This window comes from Oncorhynchus mykiss, chromosome 17, assembly GCF_057628025.1.
Source record: "Oncorhynchus mykiss isolate SJ-2025 chromosome 17, ASM5762802v1, whole genome shotgun sequence".
NCBI classification, from domain to species: Eukaryota; Metazoa; Chordata; class Actinopteri; order Salmoniformes; family Salmonidae; genus Oncorhynchus; species Oncorhynchus mykiss.
In genome coordinates this window covers 31,560,715-31,582,709 of record NC_143038.1, presented here as the reverse complement: position 1 = coordinate 31,582,709, position 21,995 = coordinate 31,560,715, and the positions used below count along the sequence as shown (strand labels likewise).

Below are 21,995 nucleotides of genomic sequence, written 5' to 3'. Positions count from 1 at the left end.
TCATTTACAGGTATTGTCTGTGAGACAAAGGCCCAGAAAGAAAGAAAGAGGGAGAGAGAGATGAGAGAGATGAGAAAGAGAGATTCCAAAGATGTGGCATTTTGTCAGAGGTCAAATGGACTGCTTTGAGTTGCTATGGTTGGCTATACAGTGCCTTGCAAAAGTATCCATCCCCTTTGGCATTTTTCCTATTTTGTTGCATTACAACCTGTAATTTAAATTGATTTTTATTTGGATTTTATAAAATGGACATACACAAAATAGTCCAAATTGGTGAAGTGAAGTGAAAAAAATAACTGGTGTGTGCATATGTATTCACCCCCTTTGCTATGAAGCCCCTAAATAAGATCTGGTGCAACCAATTACCTTCAGAAGTCACAGAATTAATTAAATAAAGTCCTCCTGTGTGCAATCTAAGTGTCACATGATCTGCCACATGATCTCAGTATATATATATATATATACCAGTTCTGAAAGGCCTCAGAGTCTGCAACACCACTAAGCAAGGGGCACCACCAAGCAAGCGACACCATGAAGACCAAGTAGCTTTCCAAACAGGTCAGGGACAAAATTGTGGAGAAGAGTTGGGTTATAAAAAAATATCAGAAACTTTGAACATCCCACAGAGCACCATTAAATCCATTATAAAAAAATGGAAAGACTATGGCACCACAACAAACCTGCCAAGAGAGGGCCGCCCACCAAAACTCACAGACTAGGCAAGGAGGGCATGAATCAGAGAGGCAACAAAGAGACCAAAGATAACCCTGAAGGAGCTGCAAAGCGAAAATTGGAGTATCTGTCCATATGACCACTTTAAGCCATACACTCCACAGAGCTGGGCTTTACGGAAGAGTGGCCAGAAAAAAGACATTGCTTAAAGAAAAAAATAAGCAAACACGTTTGGTGTTCCCCAAAAGGCATGTGGGAGACTCCCCAAACATATGGAAGAAGGTACTCTTGTCAGATGAAACTACAATTGGGCTTTTTGGCCATCAAGGAAAATGCTATGTCTGTTGCAAACCCAACACCTCTCATCACCTTGAGAACACCATCCCCACAGTGAAGCATGGTGGTGGCAGCATCATGCTGTGGGGATGTTTTTCATTGGCAGGGACTGGGAAACTGGTCAGAATTGAAGGAATGATGGATGGCACTAAATACAGGTAAATTCTTGAGGGAAACCTGTTTCAGTCTTCCAGAGATTTGAGACTAGGACAGAGGTTCACCTTCCAGCAGGACAATGACCCTAAGAATACTACTAAAGCAACACTTGAGTGGTTTAAGGGGAAACATGTAAATGTCTTGGAATGGCCTAGTCAAAGCCCAGACCTCAATCCAATTGAGAATCTGTGGTATGACTTAAAGATTGCTGTACACCAGCGGAACCCATCCAACTTGAAGGAGCTGGAGCAGTTTTGCCTTGAAGAATGGGCAAAAATCCCAGTGGCTAGATGTGCCAATCTTATAGAGACATACCCCAAGAGACTTGCAGCTATCATTTCTGCAAATGGTGGCTCTACAAAGTATTCACTTTGGAGGGTTGAATAGTTATGCATGCTCAAGCTCTCCATATTTTTGTCTTATTTCTTGTTTGTTTCACAAGAAAAAATATTTTGCATCTTCAAAGTGGTAGGCATGTTGTGTTAATTTTTTTTCAGTTTACTAGGGGTACCCAATCTCTCCAAAGGGGGCATATGTCTGCCATATCCTTAACAGGTTCAAATCATACAAACCCCCCAAAAATCTATTTTAATTCCATGTTGTAAGGCAACAACATAGCAAAAATGCCAAGGGGGTGATTACTTTCGCAAGCCACTGTACGCATAGACATATAACTAATATAATTCTACTATCTGTAATTCTGTAATTCTACATCTATGGGATCTACCACAAGCTAATTAATGCTAACAAGCACAATAGGAGATAGGCTATCAACTAAATCTTTCCAGTCTGAATGTCATTCTGGCACTAATTTTACTGTCTCAAACACTAACCTACAGTACAACATATATGGCTCCCAGGCTACAATCTTATGGGCTTGTCCAGTGGGTATAGAAAGTCACCACCCCCTTTCAAAATGTTCACCTTTTGTTGCCTTACAGCCTGAAATGAAAACATATCAAATTTGAAAAAAATGTAAAATAACCTATTTGGATAAGTGAATACCCCTCCTTACAATTGCAATTGCAAACTTTCTGAGGCATAACCGACCACCTTCCAGATCACAAATCAAGCTAATTGGCATCCATCTGTGATCAATTGTACTGATTTTGTATTAGGTCAGATTAAAAGCAGTTCTTCACAGAGGACTCTACTGCTTAGTAGTGCAATTCAAAGCAAAGAATTCACTATGGGCGGAAAGATGTACGAGATAAAGTTGTGGAAAGGCACAAGTCAGAGGATGGATATAAAAAGATTTCAAAGGCTTTGTCCCTCAGAGCACAGTTAATACCATTATTAAGAAGTAGAAGGGAGTATGGCACCACCCAGACCCTGCATAGATCAGACTGTCCCTCCAAACTGGATGACCGGGCAAGGAGGAGACTGATCAGAGAGGCTACCAAGAAGCCAATGGCGACTTTGAAGGAGCTTCAGGCCTTTATGGCAAAGACTGGTCAATGTGTGCATGTGACCACAATATCACAAACGCTCCACAAATCTGGCTTCTATGGGAGGGTGGCGAGAGAAAAAAAACATTCCTCAAAAAAAGCCACATCAAGTCTTGTTTGAGATTTTCCAAAAATCACAAATTCCAAGACCTCTTCAGCAAGGACTGGAGCACTTGTGAGGATAGAAGAGAAAATGGATAGTGCAAAATTCCAACAAATTCTTGAGGAGAGCCTGCAGCCCTCTGCCAGGAAGTTGAAAATGGGAAGATGGTTCACGTTTCAACATGACAATGACCCAAAGAACACCACCAAAGCAACCATACAGTGGCTGAAGGACAAGAAGGTGAATGTCCTTGAGTGGCTTAGTCAGAGCCCCGACCTAAATCCCATCTAGAATTTGGAATGACTTGAAGAGTGCAGTCCTTGAGCGGTCACCATGCAATTTGACTGAGCTTGAAGAATTCTGCAAGGAAGAGTAGGCAAATGTTGCACAGTCTAGGTGTGCAAAGTTAGTAGAGACCTATTCAAAGAGACCCATGGCTGTAATTCAAGCAAAAGGTGGTTCCACCAAGTATTAACTCAGGGGGTTGTTCACTTATCCAAATACGGTATTTTACTGTCTTCATTGTAATTAATTTTCAGAGTTTTTATGTTTTGGATATTGTAAATAAAGCCGAAAAACGTCTGATTTGATGTGTTTTCATTTCAGGCTGTAAGGCAACAAAGGGTGAACATTTTGAAAAGGGTTGATGACTTTCTATACTCACTGTATGTAGTACAATAAATACTGTATTTTACGTTAAATGTAGAAAAATTGTAAATCTATAAATTCCTTGGGAATCTGCGGAAAAAAAAATATTAATAAATAAATATACATATATATATATATATATATATATATATATATATACACACATAACTGTTGTTACATCAACAGCTCCATCTGTGTGTACCAGATATGCCCATTTCCAGCGAGTGTGACCTGTGTGTGTCTAGCAGGATAGCTGGCTGCTCCCCTTCTTATCTAGTTGTGTAATCGACAGTGAGGATGCTGTAACTAGGAACAGGATTACATGGGTTTTATAGTGGTCACCAGACTGCATGGGACCCGAACAATGAGGAACATGTACTTTCCATTAGTACTGGATGTTAAGATAATTTTTATTGGCTACTATGCTACATAGCCCACATAAGTAATATGCTAATGCATGTAAAAATTGAATATACAAGTGAGGATTTGAAAAGAGACAAATGTGTGTGAAAAATGCTACACGCTTCTCACAACAACAAAAACATGATAGCAGGCATATCCCTAAAATAAATAGAACATTTACTTGTTCTCATTGGTGGAGTCGTATCTGGGGAAGGGGTCAGGGTCGTTGTCATTGAAATCGTAGCTGGCTGCTGCGTCCTGGAGAAGAAAGAGAGAGAAGGGAAAATCACCATACGCTCCAGAACCCAATCTGTCAACCCACTTAACCCACTTAGGTGACCGCACCGGGGACCTGTCACTGAGAGGGACTGTAAATTACATGGATGGTTGAACACCAGACAAGAGGACGAGGTAGGAAATTATTTAGGGCTGAAACAAAGCCATTATTTTTGAGAAAGAGGAATGTCGAACATTTGTCAATATGTCTTCGTCTGAAAGGTTTATTGCTACTGTCACATTCGTTGAATGGAGGAGACCAAGGCGCAGCGTGATGTGAAGACATTCTTCTATTTATTAACGAAGAAACACAAAAAGGTTTAGGGGAAGGGTTACCTAAAATGCCACAGTTGTCCCCTGTGCGACTCGATGCAACCCTTGGATCGCTAGTCGGTTCGAGGTATACGCCCACCCATCCTCCCCGGACCTACCTACCTACTTTTGTTTCTGTCTAAAGTAACTACACGATTAGTACATATCATAAGTCTTGGCGATGCAGAAAAATGTGTATAGTATGTTTCGTATGGCTCTGAGGTCAGGCTGCACTTTTATACCTACACTGCATCAGAATCACTGAAACAGGTCTGCTTCGAGACTTTGAGTGAAGATGGATAAGCGTCTCGCTTGATTAAGTCCCTTTGATTAATCACAGTCGCGTTAATTATAGTCAGAGTCGATTCTATCAGCCTTGTTGTCATACTTCCTCTCTCTCTCTCTCTCTCTCTCTCTGCCTCTCTAGAAAGACCCTAGGGCTGTCTCCCAATGCCTTGTGTCTCATAGAGAAATAACTGTTTGCCTCCAAGCCACCTATACTGTAGTTCCTGTCAACACAACCACAAAAAAATAATCCAGGACCATAATAATTCCACCTATTATTGATTTCCAGTTCTATAATCTATGCACGCTTACCAACCGTCATCGCCACCTATCATATTGCAATTTATTACTGCTTATTAGTGCTTCATGGATGGCTGTGTAAGTGTCACCGATGTTGCTATGGGAACGGTCTCCCTTAGTGATTTCTGTTGCCATGGAAATGTGGACTTACGTAGTTGGGGTATATGTCGGTGTGGTTCCACTCCAGACCGTCATCCAGCACGGTGATGACCACTCCTTTCCCTGTGATCCCTTTCCTCCACACGGGAATTACGTGGAGGTCCAGCTTGGGCAGGGAGGACGACGTCCGAGTGTCTTGCTGGAATGGCCGACACAGGGGAGGAAGAGGAGGAGGAGGAGGAGAGAGAGTAGTTTTAGTTATTTGTAATTAAATCATGTTTACAGTACATATAGCATTAAAGCATACATTAAGGTCATATAAGCTGGAAGAGAAGGAGAGAGAGCGGTTTTCATGACAATTGTTGAACTATTGAACCCTATTCCTAAAGCATATATACAGTGTTCATAGAGCTTATAAGCTCATTGACATACGCATGACATTGGCACAGAATTTAAATACAGGAAGTAGCACACCTATACTGAAACTGGAAAAAAAAGACATTCTAACAATTAAGGAATGAGGTACTTCACCTAAATTGCCTCTGTGAAAATCAAGTATTAAGAAAAGAATGGAGAAAGGTCAACCTAAGACGGCCGTCGGGCTACACAAGCTCCATCTTCGCTAATGGAGACAGTCATGTCCCACATGGACCTTTAGCAATTCATTATTAATATGTTGCTTTGTCCTGGCTCTCTTGACTGCTTACGGTAGAAAACCTTGTTATGTAGAGTGTTCAGACTAATATTTCAGCCCAGAACTAAATTATTTATATAAGTGGTTCACTGAAGACCGTGCTAAGGTTGTGAATCTTGTGATGTGAAAATAAAATGATAATATGTCATGATTATGTGTCATAGTGCAAGGCTAAGCCTCTGTCACCTCTACCAATCCTCTATCTAATAATCAGTGGTCCCTTTAATGCATGTAATGAGTGTGTATATGTGTGGGGCGCCCAACTAGTGTTAATTGGCTAATCAGTGGGGAGTAAGAGTACAGCAGTGCCGTGCTAGCAGCAGTCCTCCCTGAGGGCAGATGGGATGATTCAGAGCAGGAGACAGGACAAAAAAAAGACTAGGAACATTTTGGAGCTGCTCTGCTTCCGCATTATGCACAGACACTGCGGAACGCCACTCTCTCTCACTCTTTTTTTATCCTTTCTCCTTTTCTTCTTTCTCTCTCTCTCTCGCCTTCTTTTTCTCTTCTCCTCTTGCTCCCTCTCACCCCGGTCTCTCCATCTTCTTGCGCTCTCTTTTGGACCCTGTCTTTCTGTTTCTCTCTCTCCCCTGCTCCATTTCCTCCCCAATGATTCTCTCTCACTTGCCCATCTACCCTCTCTCCTCTTTAGCTCCCCCTTTCTCTGTTTCCCTCTGGCTACTGGAGGAAGTGAAGGGATCAGGGTGGTTGTGGGAGACTGTCTCTGTTTAGAATGATCTTTAAAACCATCCTATTCATCCATCCACACAGATGCCACACCATACGTTTCTGCTACAGGGACGGTTGACAAAACAGTGGAATATATGACATATATGATAAAACGTATGAATGTGGCAGCATATCGGAGATATCAGAAATCAAGCTGTGCAGTCCTATTGATGGCTTCTGTAGCTCTTCTGTCTTGGTATCTTATTGGATGACTCATCTATTGACTGGCACATAACCTGTTGTCTCCAAACAGCCCAGCTCGCACGCACAAGCATATATTTAGAATGGACACGGTAAACAAACACATCGGCATTCACATGCGCTTACGCGCACAAACTGAGACCTGAGATCAGCATGCATGCACGCATGACACGCACGCACACACACACACACACACACACACACACACACGCACACACACACACACACACACACACACACACACACACACACACACATCCCATGACGGAGCTAGGAATCTCAATCTATTGTGAGTCACTCCTTTGATTGCTTTATCAGGCAGTCACCCACTCCTGGGACACAAAGAGACACTCTCCCTGCACGCAGTCACTATCTCTCCCTCCATCTTTCCTCTCTCCACATCACTCTCTCCATCTCTCCCTCTCTCAATTGTGTCTTTCTCCCTCACTTCCTTCTGCTCCTAACTCAACCTCCCTTCGTTTCTGCTGTCCATCAGTACAGCCATACCTTTGTCCATGTCCTCTTCTTCCATCCCTCCCGCCATCCCTTTACCTCTCTACGCACTCATTTTCCCCTCCCTTCCTCTCACGATCACTCTATCCTCTCAATAACTACGGTCTCATTGCTGCTCTCTCTTCCTCTATCCCTCCTTTTATCTCCTCCCACCCACCCCTCCCTCACATCTCTATTTTCTTGGTTATTACTACTGTTTTCTTTCTATCTATCTTTCTTTCTTTCTATATATCTACCGATCTATAGTCGAGTAGATGCCCTCCTAATGATAAAGCCGTCATAGAAGAAATGTAAGAAATAAAACATTGACATTGTCTCGTTGCTTCTTGCCTATTCAATGTCCCTGACTGACAGTCCCTAGGGACACCCCAGGCCAATCAGAGTGCCGTCACAAGTGAGTGGGCGGGAGTAGGTGTTTGTCAGCCATGGCCGTTTACTGACGCACAGTAAATGAGAGCACTTCATGACCAATTCAATTAGGATCATCAGCCCAGATAAGTAAAAAGGGGCCATCTCGATTTATTTTCTTATTTCCTGTAATGAGTGACTCATAACATCAAGTTCAGGGAAAATGGAAAGAGCCGATAAAATACACACACTGACGCATGTAAACAGACAGACAACACACGTCCTATCTTTGAAATAACAGGTGTTGACTGGAAAACTGATTAAGACATTTGAAACAGTGACTTAATGGCTGTGTCTGAAATATGTCTTGCCTACTACTTACTGAAATGACATACTATGTGTTAATCATACTACTTAGAACATACTGTTTAGTAAAAATATACTCAGTAAGTAACACATATCAACATAGTAGGCTCACCCATACTGAGAATGTGTCATCTTATGCGCAATTGCTTTGTTTACCACCATTCGTTCATTTCGGTATTCAATCCCCTTGTCTGATTATCAGCTGATTATTAGCTAGGCCTGTTGTCAAACACAGGTGGGTCTGAAAAGACAATTATCTTCCTCGGTAGCACGTAGCGAATTCGCACTAGATAAAAAGCCGAAATGAGTACGACATCCTGGCATCTAAACATAAACATACACAATCTTTGACATTTCACATACTATAAAATGTTCTATTTCAGCATACCCAAACGGCTTACTATTTAGGACGCAATGTCACGCCCTGACCTTAGAGCTTGTTATGTCTCTATTTTGGTTTGGTCAGGGTGTGATTTGGGTGGGCATTCTATGTTATTTTTTCTATGTTTTTGTGTTTCTTTGTTTTGGCCGGGTATGGTTCTCAATCAGGGACAGCTGTCTATCGTTGTCTCTGATTGAGAATCATACTTACAGTGCCTTGCGAAAGTATTCGGCCCCCTTGAACTTTGCAACCTTTTGCCACATTTCAGGCTTCAAACATAAAGATATAAAACTGTATTTTGTTGTGAAGAATCAACAACAAGTGGGACACAATCATGAAGTGGAACGACATTTATTGGATATTTCAAACTTTTTTAACAAATCAAAAACTGAAAAATTGGGCGTGCAAAATTATTCAGCCCCTATACTTTCAGTGCAGCAAACTCTCTCCAGAAGTTCAGTGAGGATCTCTGAATGATCCAATGTTGACCTAAATGACTAATGATGATAAATACAATCCACCTGTGTGTAATCAAGTCTCCGTATAAATGCACCTGCACTGTGATAGTCTCAGAGGTCCGTTAAAAGCGCAGAGAGCATCATGAAGAACAAGGAACACACCAGGCAGGTCCGAGATACTGTTGTGAAGAAGTTTAAAGCCGGATTTGGATACAAAAAGATTTCCCAAGCTTTAAACATCCCAAGGAGCACTGTGCAAGCGATAATATTGAAATGGAAGGAGTATCAGACCACTGCAAATCTACCAAGACCTGGCCGTCCCTCTAAACTTTCAGCTCATACAAGGAGAAGACTGATCAGAGATGCAGCCAAGAGGCCCATGATCACTCTGGATGAACTGCAGAGATCTACAGCTGAGGTGGGAACCCCTGTCCATAGGACAACAATCAGTCGTATATTGCACAAATCTGGCCTTTATGGAAGAGTGGCAAGAAGAAAGCCATTTCTTAAAGATATCCATAAAAAGTGTTGTTTAAAGTTTGCCACAAGCCACCTGGGAGACACACCAAACATGTGGAAGAAGGTGCTCTGGTCAGATGAAACCAAAATTGAACTTTTTGGCAACAATGCAAAACGTTATGTTTGGCGTAAAAACAACACAGCTCATCACCCTGAACACACCAATCCCCACTGTCAAACATGGTGGTGGCAGCATCATGGTTTGGGCCTGCTTTCCTTCAGCAGGGACAGGGAAGATGGTTAAAATTGATGGGAAGATGGATGGAGCCAAATACAGGACCATTCTGGAAGAAAACCTGATGGAGTCTGCAAAAGACCTGAGACTGGGACGGAGATTTGTCTTCCAACAAGACAATGATCCAAAACATAAAGCAAAATCTACAATGGAATGGTTCAAAAATAAACATATCCAGGTGTTAGAATGGCCAAGTCAAAGTCCAGACCTGAATCCAATCGAGAATCTATGGAAAGAACTGAAAACTGCTGTTCACAAATGCTCTCCATCCAACCTCACTGAGCTTGAACTGTTTTGCAAGGAAGAATGGGAAAAAATGTCAGTCTCTCGATGTGCAAAACTGATAGAGGCATACCCCAAGCGACTTACAGCTGTAATCGCAGCAAAAGGTGGCGCTACAAAGTATTCACTTAAGGGGGCTGAATAATTTTGCACTCCCAATTTTTCAGTTTTTGATTTGTTAAAAAAGTTTGAAATATCCAATAAATGTCGTTCCACTTCATGATTGTGTCCCACTTGTTGTTGATTCTTCACAAAAAAATACAGTTTTATATCTTTATGTTTGAAGCCTGAAATGTGGCAAAAGGTCGGAAAGTTCAAGGGGGCCGAATACTTTCGCAAGGCACTGTAGGTAGCCTTTTTCCCACCTGGGTTTGTGGGTAGTTGTTTTCTGTTTTGTGTCTGCACCAGACAGAACTGTTTTGTTTTGCTCCACTTTGTTATTTTGTTTCAGTGTTCAGTTTGAATAAATGATCATGAACACGTACCATGCTCCTCTTCTTCAGACGAGCGTTACACGCAAGGTATCCGGACACGGCCAATGCTTTTAATAAATGGCCGAGTACTTTGAATCAACCATTACAAACTGCTCTCTCCACTCTCACAATAATTTCTAAAATGCTATTATTGGAAGCTATCGAAACATAACCGATGAAAGAAATCCATCACTAATGACATGGAATAGGAGTCCAATTGGACTACCGTAGGTTAATCCTGAACACAGGACAAAGGGAATGTGCTGTCTGTAATGTATCCGGTAGGGAATACACAGCTGTGACACTATCATCCACTTGGCTTCAATGGGCTAAAATAACCGCTAAATGGGGCCTTAATGCGTGACGGCCTATTCCGTTCCACTGGATTAAGGTGGGAGGAAGTTGATTTGCCTTACAATCGCCTACCAGGCCAGCATGTTCAATTCAACAAATGGGTCCTTTGCCTGGGATTTTGGATGATTACTAATTAATTTGTTTATCACAGAGTAAAAACCTATTGTCTCACATTTCTCAAGTTTCCTATACATATTCATGCGTGATCGCTGAAGATATTTGTCTCATCCTCTCTCGCTATGAAACGCATGTACACACACACACACACACACACACACACACACACACACACACACACACACAGTATTCCTCGCACATATAAAGTTTTCCTTTCATTTTGACAGGTGCTAATTGTGATATAAACTAACCCACAACATATATTCAAACCCCTAATACAAGACCTGCAAGCTCATCACTAAACAATATGTATGACTGTACATCCAAAAGGGTTGTGAAGGCAAAGTCTCCGCACTGTGACACACTCAGCATTTGGGGAGCTGTCCATCCCTGCCAGCGCTGAATCTCAGAAGGCTCTGGGATTGTGTTAGCCTGGTCCCAGATCTGTTTGTGCTGTCTTGCCAATACCTAGTGACAATGACCATTAGGAATTGGCAAGACAGCACAAACAGATCTGGGACCAGGCTAGGATTGTGTTTGTGAATCAGGCCAAACAGAAGGCAGCAGAAGACACCAGCTGGATCTGAACTGATGGTCGGGTCAGAAAACACATTTTCTGTAGTTTATGTAGGACTTCAATTCTGGCACCAGCTATGTTTGAATTCTAGCATTGTGCCATCAGCTATTAGCCACCATGACAACCAAAATAACCAAAACACCACATGGACCACCAGACAACCAAAAAACAACCTTAATAGACCAATCTTAATATCCAAACTAATATGTCACCAACTGGGTATGACTTAGCCTATGAGAAAGATAAAGGAATGTGTGGCTCTTCAGGACATACCAGGTACCACTGCTGGTTCCACATGGGGTCATCGAACAGCTTGTCCACTGGACAGTTCCGGCATGATCCCAGCGACGCCCGCTTACTGCGCTGCTTCTCATACTGTTGCTCCGCCCACGATACCTAGACACCCAACGAGATGAGAGAATCAATCTACATTTTTACAAGGGGTGGGGCAGTCCCATTCATTTCATATTCATTGAGCTTTATTTAAGCGATAGTACAGTTGGAGAAATGGGAAGAAAGGGGGAGGAGGACTCAAAGTCGCCTGGTCTCAGATCTGTTTGTGCTTTTGCCTGCTCCATTGTCGTTGTCAAGCCAAGGCATTGTCGTTGGCATGACAATCTCACAAGTAGCTGGCATGATAGCAGAAACAGACTGGCACCCAGGCTAAAGTCAAAGGGGCAGTGGGCTGGATTCAAACGTATGCCGACTCTGGCATACTTGCGTGCCGGGGTTCTGCAGCTATAACCGCTGGACCACACAGGCCAAAACAATCTGTCAATGACTTATGTTCATACTGTCATTTTGTTTACGTTGCTAATGCACACGCACAAGTGTTCTGGCCAAAAGTAGAGCACTAAATAGGACATAGGGTACAAGTTCAAACATAGCCACAGACAATGTTACAGACACAGGATTGTTTACCCGATCATCCTCAGACAGGCGTTTGGTGATGTGATCGGCACTTCGTTTCGTCCTGCTAGGATGAGTCTGGTGTTTGAACAAGTAATGGTTTTCTAGCGTCCCAATCTGCAGACGAGGAGAGTGGTGGGTTGTTGAATATTTCACAGCAGTGGTGTAACACCATTAACCTCTTCCTGTCAATCCCCTAACAGAGGACTGCATGTTATTATCAATGCAATCCTTTTTAATTATAGAATAGAATCAAAGAATAGAACCTTATTGTCCACCCAGGACGGACATTTTCCTTTGGCATCGCCATACAAGCGCCTTGCGTCATGTTACACCAGTTACACATCTCACTTTGAATGTCTTGAACAGCTTGTTAAATCAATAGGCTACCTTAGATCATTCTCAAACGTCGGTAGATGTTGATATTATATTATTATATTTATGTGACTGGAAGGCAGATACCACAATAGCCGTGCCAATTTCCTTGGTACTTATACAGTCAGGTCCCAAATTATTAACACCCTTGATAAGATGGACAAAAAAGACTGCATAGAATAAATAATCGATATATTGAGCTACAGTGGGGCAAAAAGGTATTTAGTAAGCCACCAATTGTGCAAGTTCTCCCACTTAAAAAGATGAGAGAGGCCTGTAATTTTCATCATAGGTACACTTCAACTATGACAGACAAAATGAGAAAAAAAATCCAGAAAATCACATTGTAGGATGTTTAATTAATTGATTAGCAGATTATGGTGGAAAATAAGTATTATTTAAGGTAAAAAATCTGTTGTTCTTCCCCTGAACAATGCAGTTAACCCACTGTTTCCCAGTAGGCTTTCATTGTAAATCAGAATTTGTTTGTAACTGACTTGCCTAGTTGAATAAATGTTTTTTAAAAAGGGGAGGGTGCTGGAGGTTTGAAAGTAAAGGTTCCCAATGATTCTGACCCCTATATTTTGGAGATTTTTTTTTTTATATAACTTGATTAAATCTATTTTTCTGAGCAATTGTATTAATATACAATAATATAATTTTCACTTTTTTTATAGCTCAGTATTTGTATTGTTTATTTTATGCAGTCTTTTTTGCTCATCTTTATAAAAGGTGCAAATAATATCGGACCTGACTGTATTTACAACAGGCTTTGTTCAGCAATTTCCTCAGAAAGCAAGGTTAACACAGCTGAACCCACGGAATCTACAGGTGTTTGTCACGATATCACACAAATTGTGCAAATGTGCAAATAATGAATCAATCACAGATATTACTGTTTACCTTTTAAATCAGGGTCACACAGAGTGTTTCTTGGTATTCTTAAATAAATCTAGTTTGAAACAAAAGCATATGCCTAACACAAAAAAAGAAGAAACCTGTACCATGTCAGATATAGTTGAAATGTATTGCATTTTGAGTTTACATCCCAATATTAGACTTTATATACATCACAGTAGACTGAAATATAACAAAACCGTTTGACATAGAAACACCAGATTTTCTGTGTTTAAAAAAAAGAAGTTTATTCATTATGAAATTATTAAAAATATTTAAAACACCCACCCATGAGGCCACTAGAGGGTGCTTTGGTCAAGGGAGAAAATACAATTAAAATAAAATTGCATAAATGATTTAGGCCTAACCTATAAATTATTCTAAGCCACAGTTCAGGCCTATTATATTGATAATGCTGATATGGCATCATACCCATCCCCTGGCCGAATGGAAACATAGGTTGTTGACCTGTGTAGTCAGAGAGCTAGGTTCCTCTGAGTGGATTATAGAGAGCTCGTCAGGGGGTGTACAGGCCTAATGTTTTGGACAAGGTAGACAGTGAATTACAACATTGGCAATAGACATATTTACAGAAGGGGGCTATTGTATACAGTACAAAATGAACTTGTTCAAAAGAATAAGTCTTAAAATATGGATTGGATCCCCATATTTTGCGCAAATACACTGATAGACTAAATTATTTGTTTTTGATTGATGATATCAATTTACTTAATATAAAGTAACAGTGATACCGAAATACACTGATGGTAAAAAAAAGACAATAATGGAAATTTCATAGGTTACACAATTGCATTTCCCTGCTCACTCTGACCAGAATACTGAAGATGATTGACAGAATACACCAATCACTATGGTTGTAGTGTTTTAATCTTGGCTGAAGCAGAAGTTCAGTAAGGATGCTGCTGTACAGGCTACAACATCAGCAACAAGGCTGCCGTGGCGCCCTCCATGAGCTTTCAACAGCTATGTATTAATACAACCAACTGAATAATTGATAAAACAAAGCTGAATAGGCTACTGAGACCAAGACCAAGGATATTCCCTGAGCCAAATTTAACATATTAATTGTATAGTGTAAAGAGAGAAGTACATAGTTCAAATACTACTCGAGGATAAACGTGGTCTCGGGGCGTTGCTGTGGCGCTAACATACCTGGCGGACTAGTCGGTAGTCCAGTTCTTTGGCGATGGACCTTGCGGCGTCCGGTCCTCCCGGAATCTCCACCGCCCATTCGTTGAGGTACTGTCTGTCCCCGAATGAAGCATCCACGGAACGAGCGATGGAGAACAGAACCACAAAAGCACAGCACATTACCGTTGTTGGGCGACATCTCATTTCCATCTCAGAGAAAATACGACTAGATTGATGCTCTTAGAAAGCATATAAGACAATTCCAAACGAAAATGTAAGTAATATTAAATAAATAAATTTCTGTTGGTTCCCCTTGGTTCGTGTCTTTTTTCCTTCAAAGTGCTGGGTGGGAATGAGAGGTCCTGTCACCGCGTTATTGCCTTATTGAACCATCAAGGAAAGCAAGCGGAGAGTAAACCGTGGAAGGGGACGGGAATGTTTACACGTCAAATTACGAAGGGTCTCTGACGTCAACGAGTCTATACCTGGGATAGGGTCTATGCTCGAGTCCCGAGAGAGACAGTTGGTGAGAAAGAGCGTCAGAGGGAAAAGTTATATCTAAAAATATCCCTCTATTTTTTTATTCAAGTTTGCAGGAGTATAAGAATTAATACTAGGTTACTATAACAGTAATGTATGTGCACCAAACATGTCTGTGCAGAGCCTAACCATAGACTACGTCAGCCAAGTAGACCATCACCTGAAGCACGCCCAAACTTAATAATTATGTTATTATTGCGTTATTATCTCTATGATTTGTTGTTGTTATTGTGCAAGGAAAATGCAAGAGCAAGAATAGGCACTATTTTCTTTTAGCATTGCAGTATACTGTGTGGGTGTTTGAGATGTGTAAGATAATGGCACGACTTAATTTCAATACCTCAGATTGACGATTGTCTTCAAGTGTATCTGTTACATGCCCCCCCCCCCCCCCCCCCCCCCCGCAGGAGAGCTCACTGTGGTGACGCATTTATGCAGCGCACGTCACGGTAGTGTAGACGCTATTTCAGCACCACCGCATTGGACAGCTCTTTGGGTGAGGACAAGGTGAAAGCAAGCAAGTGGTTTCATATGGGCAAATGATTTTCGGTTAAAAACATGGATGATTGAAATAGATCATTTACTGTGTGCTTTGAATTTAGGTCATATATTATCATCTTAATACACTCAGTATACAACACTTTAAGAACACCTGCTTTTTCATGACAGACTGACCAGGTGAATCCAGGTGGAAGCTATGATCCGCTCCTGATGTCACTTGTTAAATCCATTACAATCAGTGTAGATGAAGGGGAGGAGACAGGTTAAAGAATGATTTTTAAGCCTTGAGACAATTGAGACATGGATTGCGGATTGTGTATACTCAGTGTATAACAGCCTGTATAATAGGGCATAGGGCTTAAAGAGCATACAACGTAATACTAGGCCTATGTTTATGATACTGAATGATAATACTTTTTTGGGGGGGCACATGCCTATTATGTAGCCGTGACCTATGATAAGAATAGACTAACGAAGTAGCCTAAGTAGTCTATTAGTATTTTGTAGACTAAGTCGTGTATGTTATTTGGAATTTGACTGTAGGGTGTCAGAAATTATCATTCAAAGTTTACCCTATTCGCCTATGGCAAAGATACTATATGTTTCCCCTTTCATCTGTGTCTGGTGTTAACTAGTTACTGGCTAGCTAGGTGTTTCAGACAGCATAGAACAAAAGGGGGGAAGGGTTATTGAAAACTCTGACACAGTTGTCAAGTCAACACATCAGTCCGTGCTGCTGTGAAACGCATCACAAGAGACATGCCAAACGAGAGATCTATATGAAAAAAATATATATCATTGATGCAATTTCAATGTTTGAGTTGCTTCATGTATCACCAAATTAGCTTGAGATGATTTTACTGCAACACTGCTCACTGTATCCAAGTTGCTTGACATAGGCATTTCACAGAGCTGTCAGTCAAGGCAAGCTCATGAATATAAGCTCCCCGTCCACTCAGCCTGTCTTTTCAAAGTTCTTGGTAGTTAGCCATGAGAGAAAAGGTACTTTTCAGAATGACTGTTCAGGACCTTTAAGGGCTCAAATAAACTCATGAATAGGCATAACCTAAACCACCTACACTAATGTCACAATGAATCATCCAGCCACAATGGCGAAAATTGGTTTAATTGTAATCCAGCCCATTTATAATATGCTCTCACACGCAATTAATGCTAATTCCATGCCCTCCCATCAAAGCAAGGAGTGTGTTGTGTGTTTTGACAGCCTGGTCTCATAGACTAGACGTAACATAGTAAATGTAAATTGGTATGATATGTTACATAAGACAGAATGTTACTTATGCAAAATATATATTCGCAACCTAAACGTTGCATGTTCAAATCTCATCACAGACAACTTTAGCATTTTAGATAATTAACAACTTTGCTAGTACTTGCCAGCAGCATACCACCCTGCATACCACTGCTGGCTTGCTTCTGAAGCTAAGGAGGGTTGGTCCTGGTCAGTCCCTGGATGGGAGACCAGATGCTGCTGGAAGTGGTGTTGGAGGGCCAGTAGGAGCCACTCTTTTCTCGGGTCTAAAAATATATCCCAATGCCCCAGGACAGACACTGCCCTGTGTAGGGTGCCATCTTTCAGATGGGACATTAAACGGGTGTCCTGACTTTCTGAGGTCATTAAAGATCCCATGGCACTTATCGTAAGAGTAGGGGTGTTAACCCCGGTGTCCTGGCTAAATTCCCAATCTGGCCCTCAAACCATCACGATCACCTAATAATCCCCAGTTTACAATTGGCTCATTCATCCCCCCTCCTCTCCCCTGTAACTATCCCCCAGGTCGTTGCTAGTAATGAGAATGTGTTCTCAGTCAATTTACCTGGTAAAATAACGGATAAAAAAAATAAAAAATGTACTATTTTTTAGCTACTTTGCTAACCCTTCCTGTAACCCTAACATTAACCTTTAACCTAACTCCTAACCCTAACCCTAACCTTAATCCCTAACCCCTATCTAATGTTAGCCACTTAGTTAATGTTAGCAACAATAAATTTGAATTTGTAACATATCATACGTTTTAAAAATTCATAACATATTGTACGAATTGCAATTCTTAACTTAAATATCATACACATTTTAATTCGAAACAAATCATATGAAATGGATGATGGACATCCACAAATTAATACATACCATACGAAACGTAACATATCGTACTAATTGGAATGTTCCGGATTTACATTTACTATGTTACATCTACCCCTGAGTCCAGGTTGGCTTTGATGACCATAGCGACAAACTCACTTGGTTGTATTAAAACTAAGTGTCCTTTTTGATGTTGTGTTTCCCTTCTTTGACATGCAATTGTGCGTTTGAGAAGAGTTATCTTGTCTTCTCGAGCAGCTAAATCAATTGACCCTTCGGTTAGCCCAATCACGGAATTTTGGGCAACCAATCGCAGCACTCCAATGGATAGCAACTGTCAAGTCCGACATATTGCTCGGACAAGCTCATATTTGAAACGCATGAAAGCCAGTGAGGGCAGTGGGAACAGAACAGCAGCCTCTGGTAAGATGCGGGGCGGGGGCTTATGCATTTATGTAAACAACAGTTGGCGCATGATATCTAAGGAAGTCTCAAAGTTTTGCTTGCCTGAGGTGGAGTATCTTATGATAAGCTGCAGACCTCACTATTTACTCAGAGAGTTTTCATAAAATTTTTTCGTAGCTGTCTATATACCAACACAGAGCAAGGTTGTAACTAAATCCTCATTAATTGAGCTGTATTCTGCCATAAGCAAACAGGAAAACGCTCATCCAGATGCGGCGTTCCTAGTGGCCGGGGACTTTAATGCAGGGAAACTTAAATCAGTTTTATCGAATTTCTATCAACATGTTAAATGTGCAACCAGACGTAAAAAAAAATCTAGACCACGTCTACTCCACACACAGAGACGCGTACAAAGCTCTCCCTCGCCCCCATTTGGCAAATCTGACCCTAACTCTATCCTTCTGATTCCTGCTTACAAGCAAAAATGAAAGCAGGAAGCACCAGTGACTTGGTCTATAAAAAGTGGCCAGATGATGAAGCAGATGCTAAACTACAGGACTGTTTTGCTAGCACAGACTGGAATATGTTCCCGGGATTCTTCCGATGGCATTGAGGAGTTCACCACATCAGTCACATCAGGCTTTATCAATAAGACCATCGAGGACGTCGTCCCCACAGGGACTGTATGTACATACCCCACCAGAAGCCATGGATTACAGGCAACATTCGCACTGAGCTAAAGGGAAGAGCTGCCGCTTTTAAGGAGCGGGACACTAACCCAGAAGCTTATAAGAAATCGCGCTATGACTTCAAGAGAGCCATCATAAAGGCAAAGCACCAACACAGGACTAAGATCTAATCGTAATACACCGGCTCCGACACTCGTCGGATGTCACAGGGCTTGTAAACTATTACAGACTAAAAAGAGAAGCACAGCCAAGAGCTGCCCAGTGACACGAGCCTACCAGATGAGCTAAATGACTTCTATGCTCGCTGCGAGGCAAGTAACACTGAAACATGCATGAGAGCATCAACTGTTCCGGATGACTGTGTGATCATGCTCTCCGCATTTAAACAGGTCGACATTCACAAGGCTGCTGGGCCAGACAGATTACCAGGACGTGTACTGTGAGCATGCGCTGACCAACTGGCCACTATTTCAAGCAGACCACCATAGTCCCACCGACTACCGACCCGTAGCACTCACGTCTGTAGCCATGAAATGCTTTGAAAAGGTGGTCATGGCTCACATCAACACCATTATCCCAGAAACCTTAGACCCACTCCAATTTTTTCTTTTATTTCACCTTTATTTAACCACGTAGGCCAGTTGAGGACAAGTTCTCATTTACAACTGCGATCTGGCCAAGATAAAGCATAGCAGTGTGAACAGACAGCAACACAGAGTTACACATGGAGTAAACAATAAACAAGTCAATAACATAGTGGGAAAAAAAGAGAGAAAAAAAGAGTCTATATACATTGTGTGCAAAAGGCATGAGGAGGTAGGCGAATACTTACAATTTAGCAGATAAACACTGGAGTGATAAATGATCAGATGGTCATGTGCAGGTAGAGATATTGGTGTGCAAAAGAGCAGAAAAGTAAATAAATAAAAACAGTATGGGGATGAGGTAGGTAAATTGGGTGGGCTATTTACTGATGGACTATGTACAGCTGCAGCTGTAGCTGATCCACAGGTGAAATAATCTCGATTGCACTCCACACTCCCCTTTCCCACGTGGACAAAAGGAACACCTATGTGAGAACGCTATTCATTGACTACAGCTCAGCGTTCAACACCATAGTGCCCACAAAACTCATCACTAAGCTAAGGACCCTGGGACTAAACAGCTCCATCTGCAACTGGATCCTAGACTTCCTGACAGGCCGCCCCCAGGTGGTAAGGGTAGGTAACAACACATATGCCACACTGATCCTCAACACGGGGGCCCCTCAGGGGTGCATGCTCAGTTCCCTCCTGTACTCCCTGTACACTCATGACTGCACGGCCAAGCACAACTCTAACACCATCATTAAGTTCGCTGATGACACAACAGTGGTAGGCCTGATCACCGACAACGATGAGACAGCCTATAGGGAGGAGGTCAGAGACCTGACTATGTGGTGCAAGGACAAAAACCTCTCCCTCAACATGATCAAGACAAAGGAGTTGATTGTGGACTACAGGAAAAGGAGGACCCAGCATGCCCCATTCTCATTGACAGGGCTGTAGTGGAGCAGGTTGAGTGCTTCAAGTTCCTTGGCGTCCAGATCAACAACAAACTAACATAGTCCAAGCACCCCAAGACAGTCGTGAAGAGGGCACCTAATCCCCCTCAGGAGACTGACAAGATTTGGCATGGATCCTCAGATCCTCAAAAGATTTTACAGCTGCACCATCGAGAGCATCTTGACGGGTTGCATCACTGCCTGGTATGGCAACTGCTTGGCCTCCGACCGCAAGGCACTACAGAGGGTAGTGTGTACGGCCCAGGACATTACCGGGGCAAAGCTTCCTGCCATCCAGGACCTCTATACCAGGCGGTGTCAGAGGAAGGCCCTAAAAATCGTCAAAGACTCCAGCCACCCTAGTCATAGACTGTTTTCTCTGCTACCGCACGGCAAGCGGTACCGGAGCACCAAGTCTAGGTCCAAGAGGCTTCTAAACAGTTTTTACCCCCAAGCCATAAGACTCCTGAACAGCTAATCAAATGGCTACCCAGACTATATGCACCCCCCACAGTGCTACTACTCTCTGTTATTATCTATGCGTAGCCCCTTTAACAACCCTACCTGCATGTACATAATTATCTCAATTACCTCGACACCAGTGCCCCCACACATTGACACATTGACTCTGTACCAGTACCCCCTGTATATAGCCACGCAATTGTTATTTACTGCTGTTCTTTAATTATTTGTTTTCTTATCTCTTCATTTTTCTATTTGTATTTTTTAGGTATTTTCTTAAAACTGCATCATTGGTTAAGGGCTTGTAAGTAAGCATTTCACTGTAAGATCTACTACACCTGTTGTATTCGGCACGTGACAAATACATTTAAAAAAAAAAAATTTAATTAAAAATTGTATTGTTTATTTGGCTAAATAATTGACCAAGGTCTACTACACCTGTTGTATTCGGCACGTGACAAATACAATTGTTTTGTTTTTTTTGTGGTAAAAGTTGTATTGTTTATTTGGCTAAATAATTGACCAGTGCACCAGGGGTGCTTGCCACTGTGATTCCTGAAATGCAGAGCCTGTTGACAGAGTATTTTTCCAATTGGAAATGATAATTTTCTTACATTGTTCGCTAGCTCAACTGGTTAGCTATATGATGTATAAATAGACTAGATGACTGATAGGGGCACTGTTTTGAAGAATCCAAAGTGTCTTGTGAACATGCAGGCCATGGAAGAACTGGGACATTTTCAGCTTCCAGGAATTGTGTACAGATCCTTGGGACACTGGGACGTGCATTATCATGTTGAAACATAAGGTGATGGCGGCAGATGAATGGCACGACAATGGGCCTCAGGATCTTGTCAAGGTATCTCTATGCAGTCAAATTCTCTTTGATAAAATGCAATTGTATTCATTGTCTGTAGCTTTTGCCTGCCATACCATAACCCTACCGCCAACATGGGGCACTCTGTTCACAATGCTAACATCAGCAAACCGCTCACCCACATGACTCCATATATATGGTCTGCGGTTGTGAGGCCGGTTGGATGTACTGCCAAATTCTCTAAAACGATGTTGGAGCTACATTTGCCCGGTACAGTTGAAATCTGGATTCATTTGTGAAGAGCACACTTCTCCAG

General features: G+C 41.9%; 1 protein-coding gene across 1 annotated transcript in view; it reads right to left on the bottom strand.

The window, feature by feature from the left end:
• Window positions 1-15,997, bottom strand: part of LOC110493995 (neuroendocrine convertase 1) — a 34,398-nt gene extending 18,401 nt beyond the window's left edge. Inside the window, exons 1-5 of the mRNA XM_021568647.3 lie at window positions 14,640-15,997; window positions 12,207-12,311; window positions 11,559-11,681; window positions 5,090-5,236; window positions 3,947-4,023 (exon numbers count right to left, since the gene is read on the bottom strand). Of these exons, the coding sequence (XP_021424322.2) occupies window positions 3,947-4,023; window positions 5,090-5,236; window positions 11,559-11,681; window positions 12,207-12,311; window positions 14,640-14,828 (641 nt within the window). The 5' untranslated portion in view covers window positions 14,829-15,997. The remainder of the gene's footprint in view (window positions 1-3,946; window positions 4,024-5,089; window positions 5,237-11,558; window positions 11,682-12,206; window positions 12,312-14,639) is intronic.
• Window positions 15,998-21,995: the final 5,998 nt, after the last annotated feature.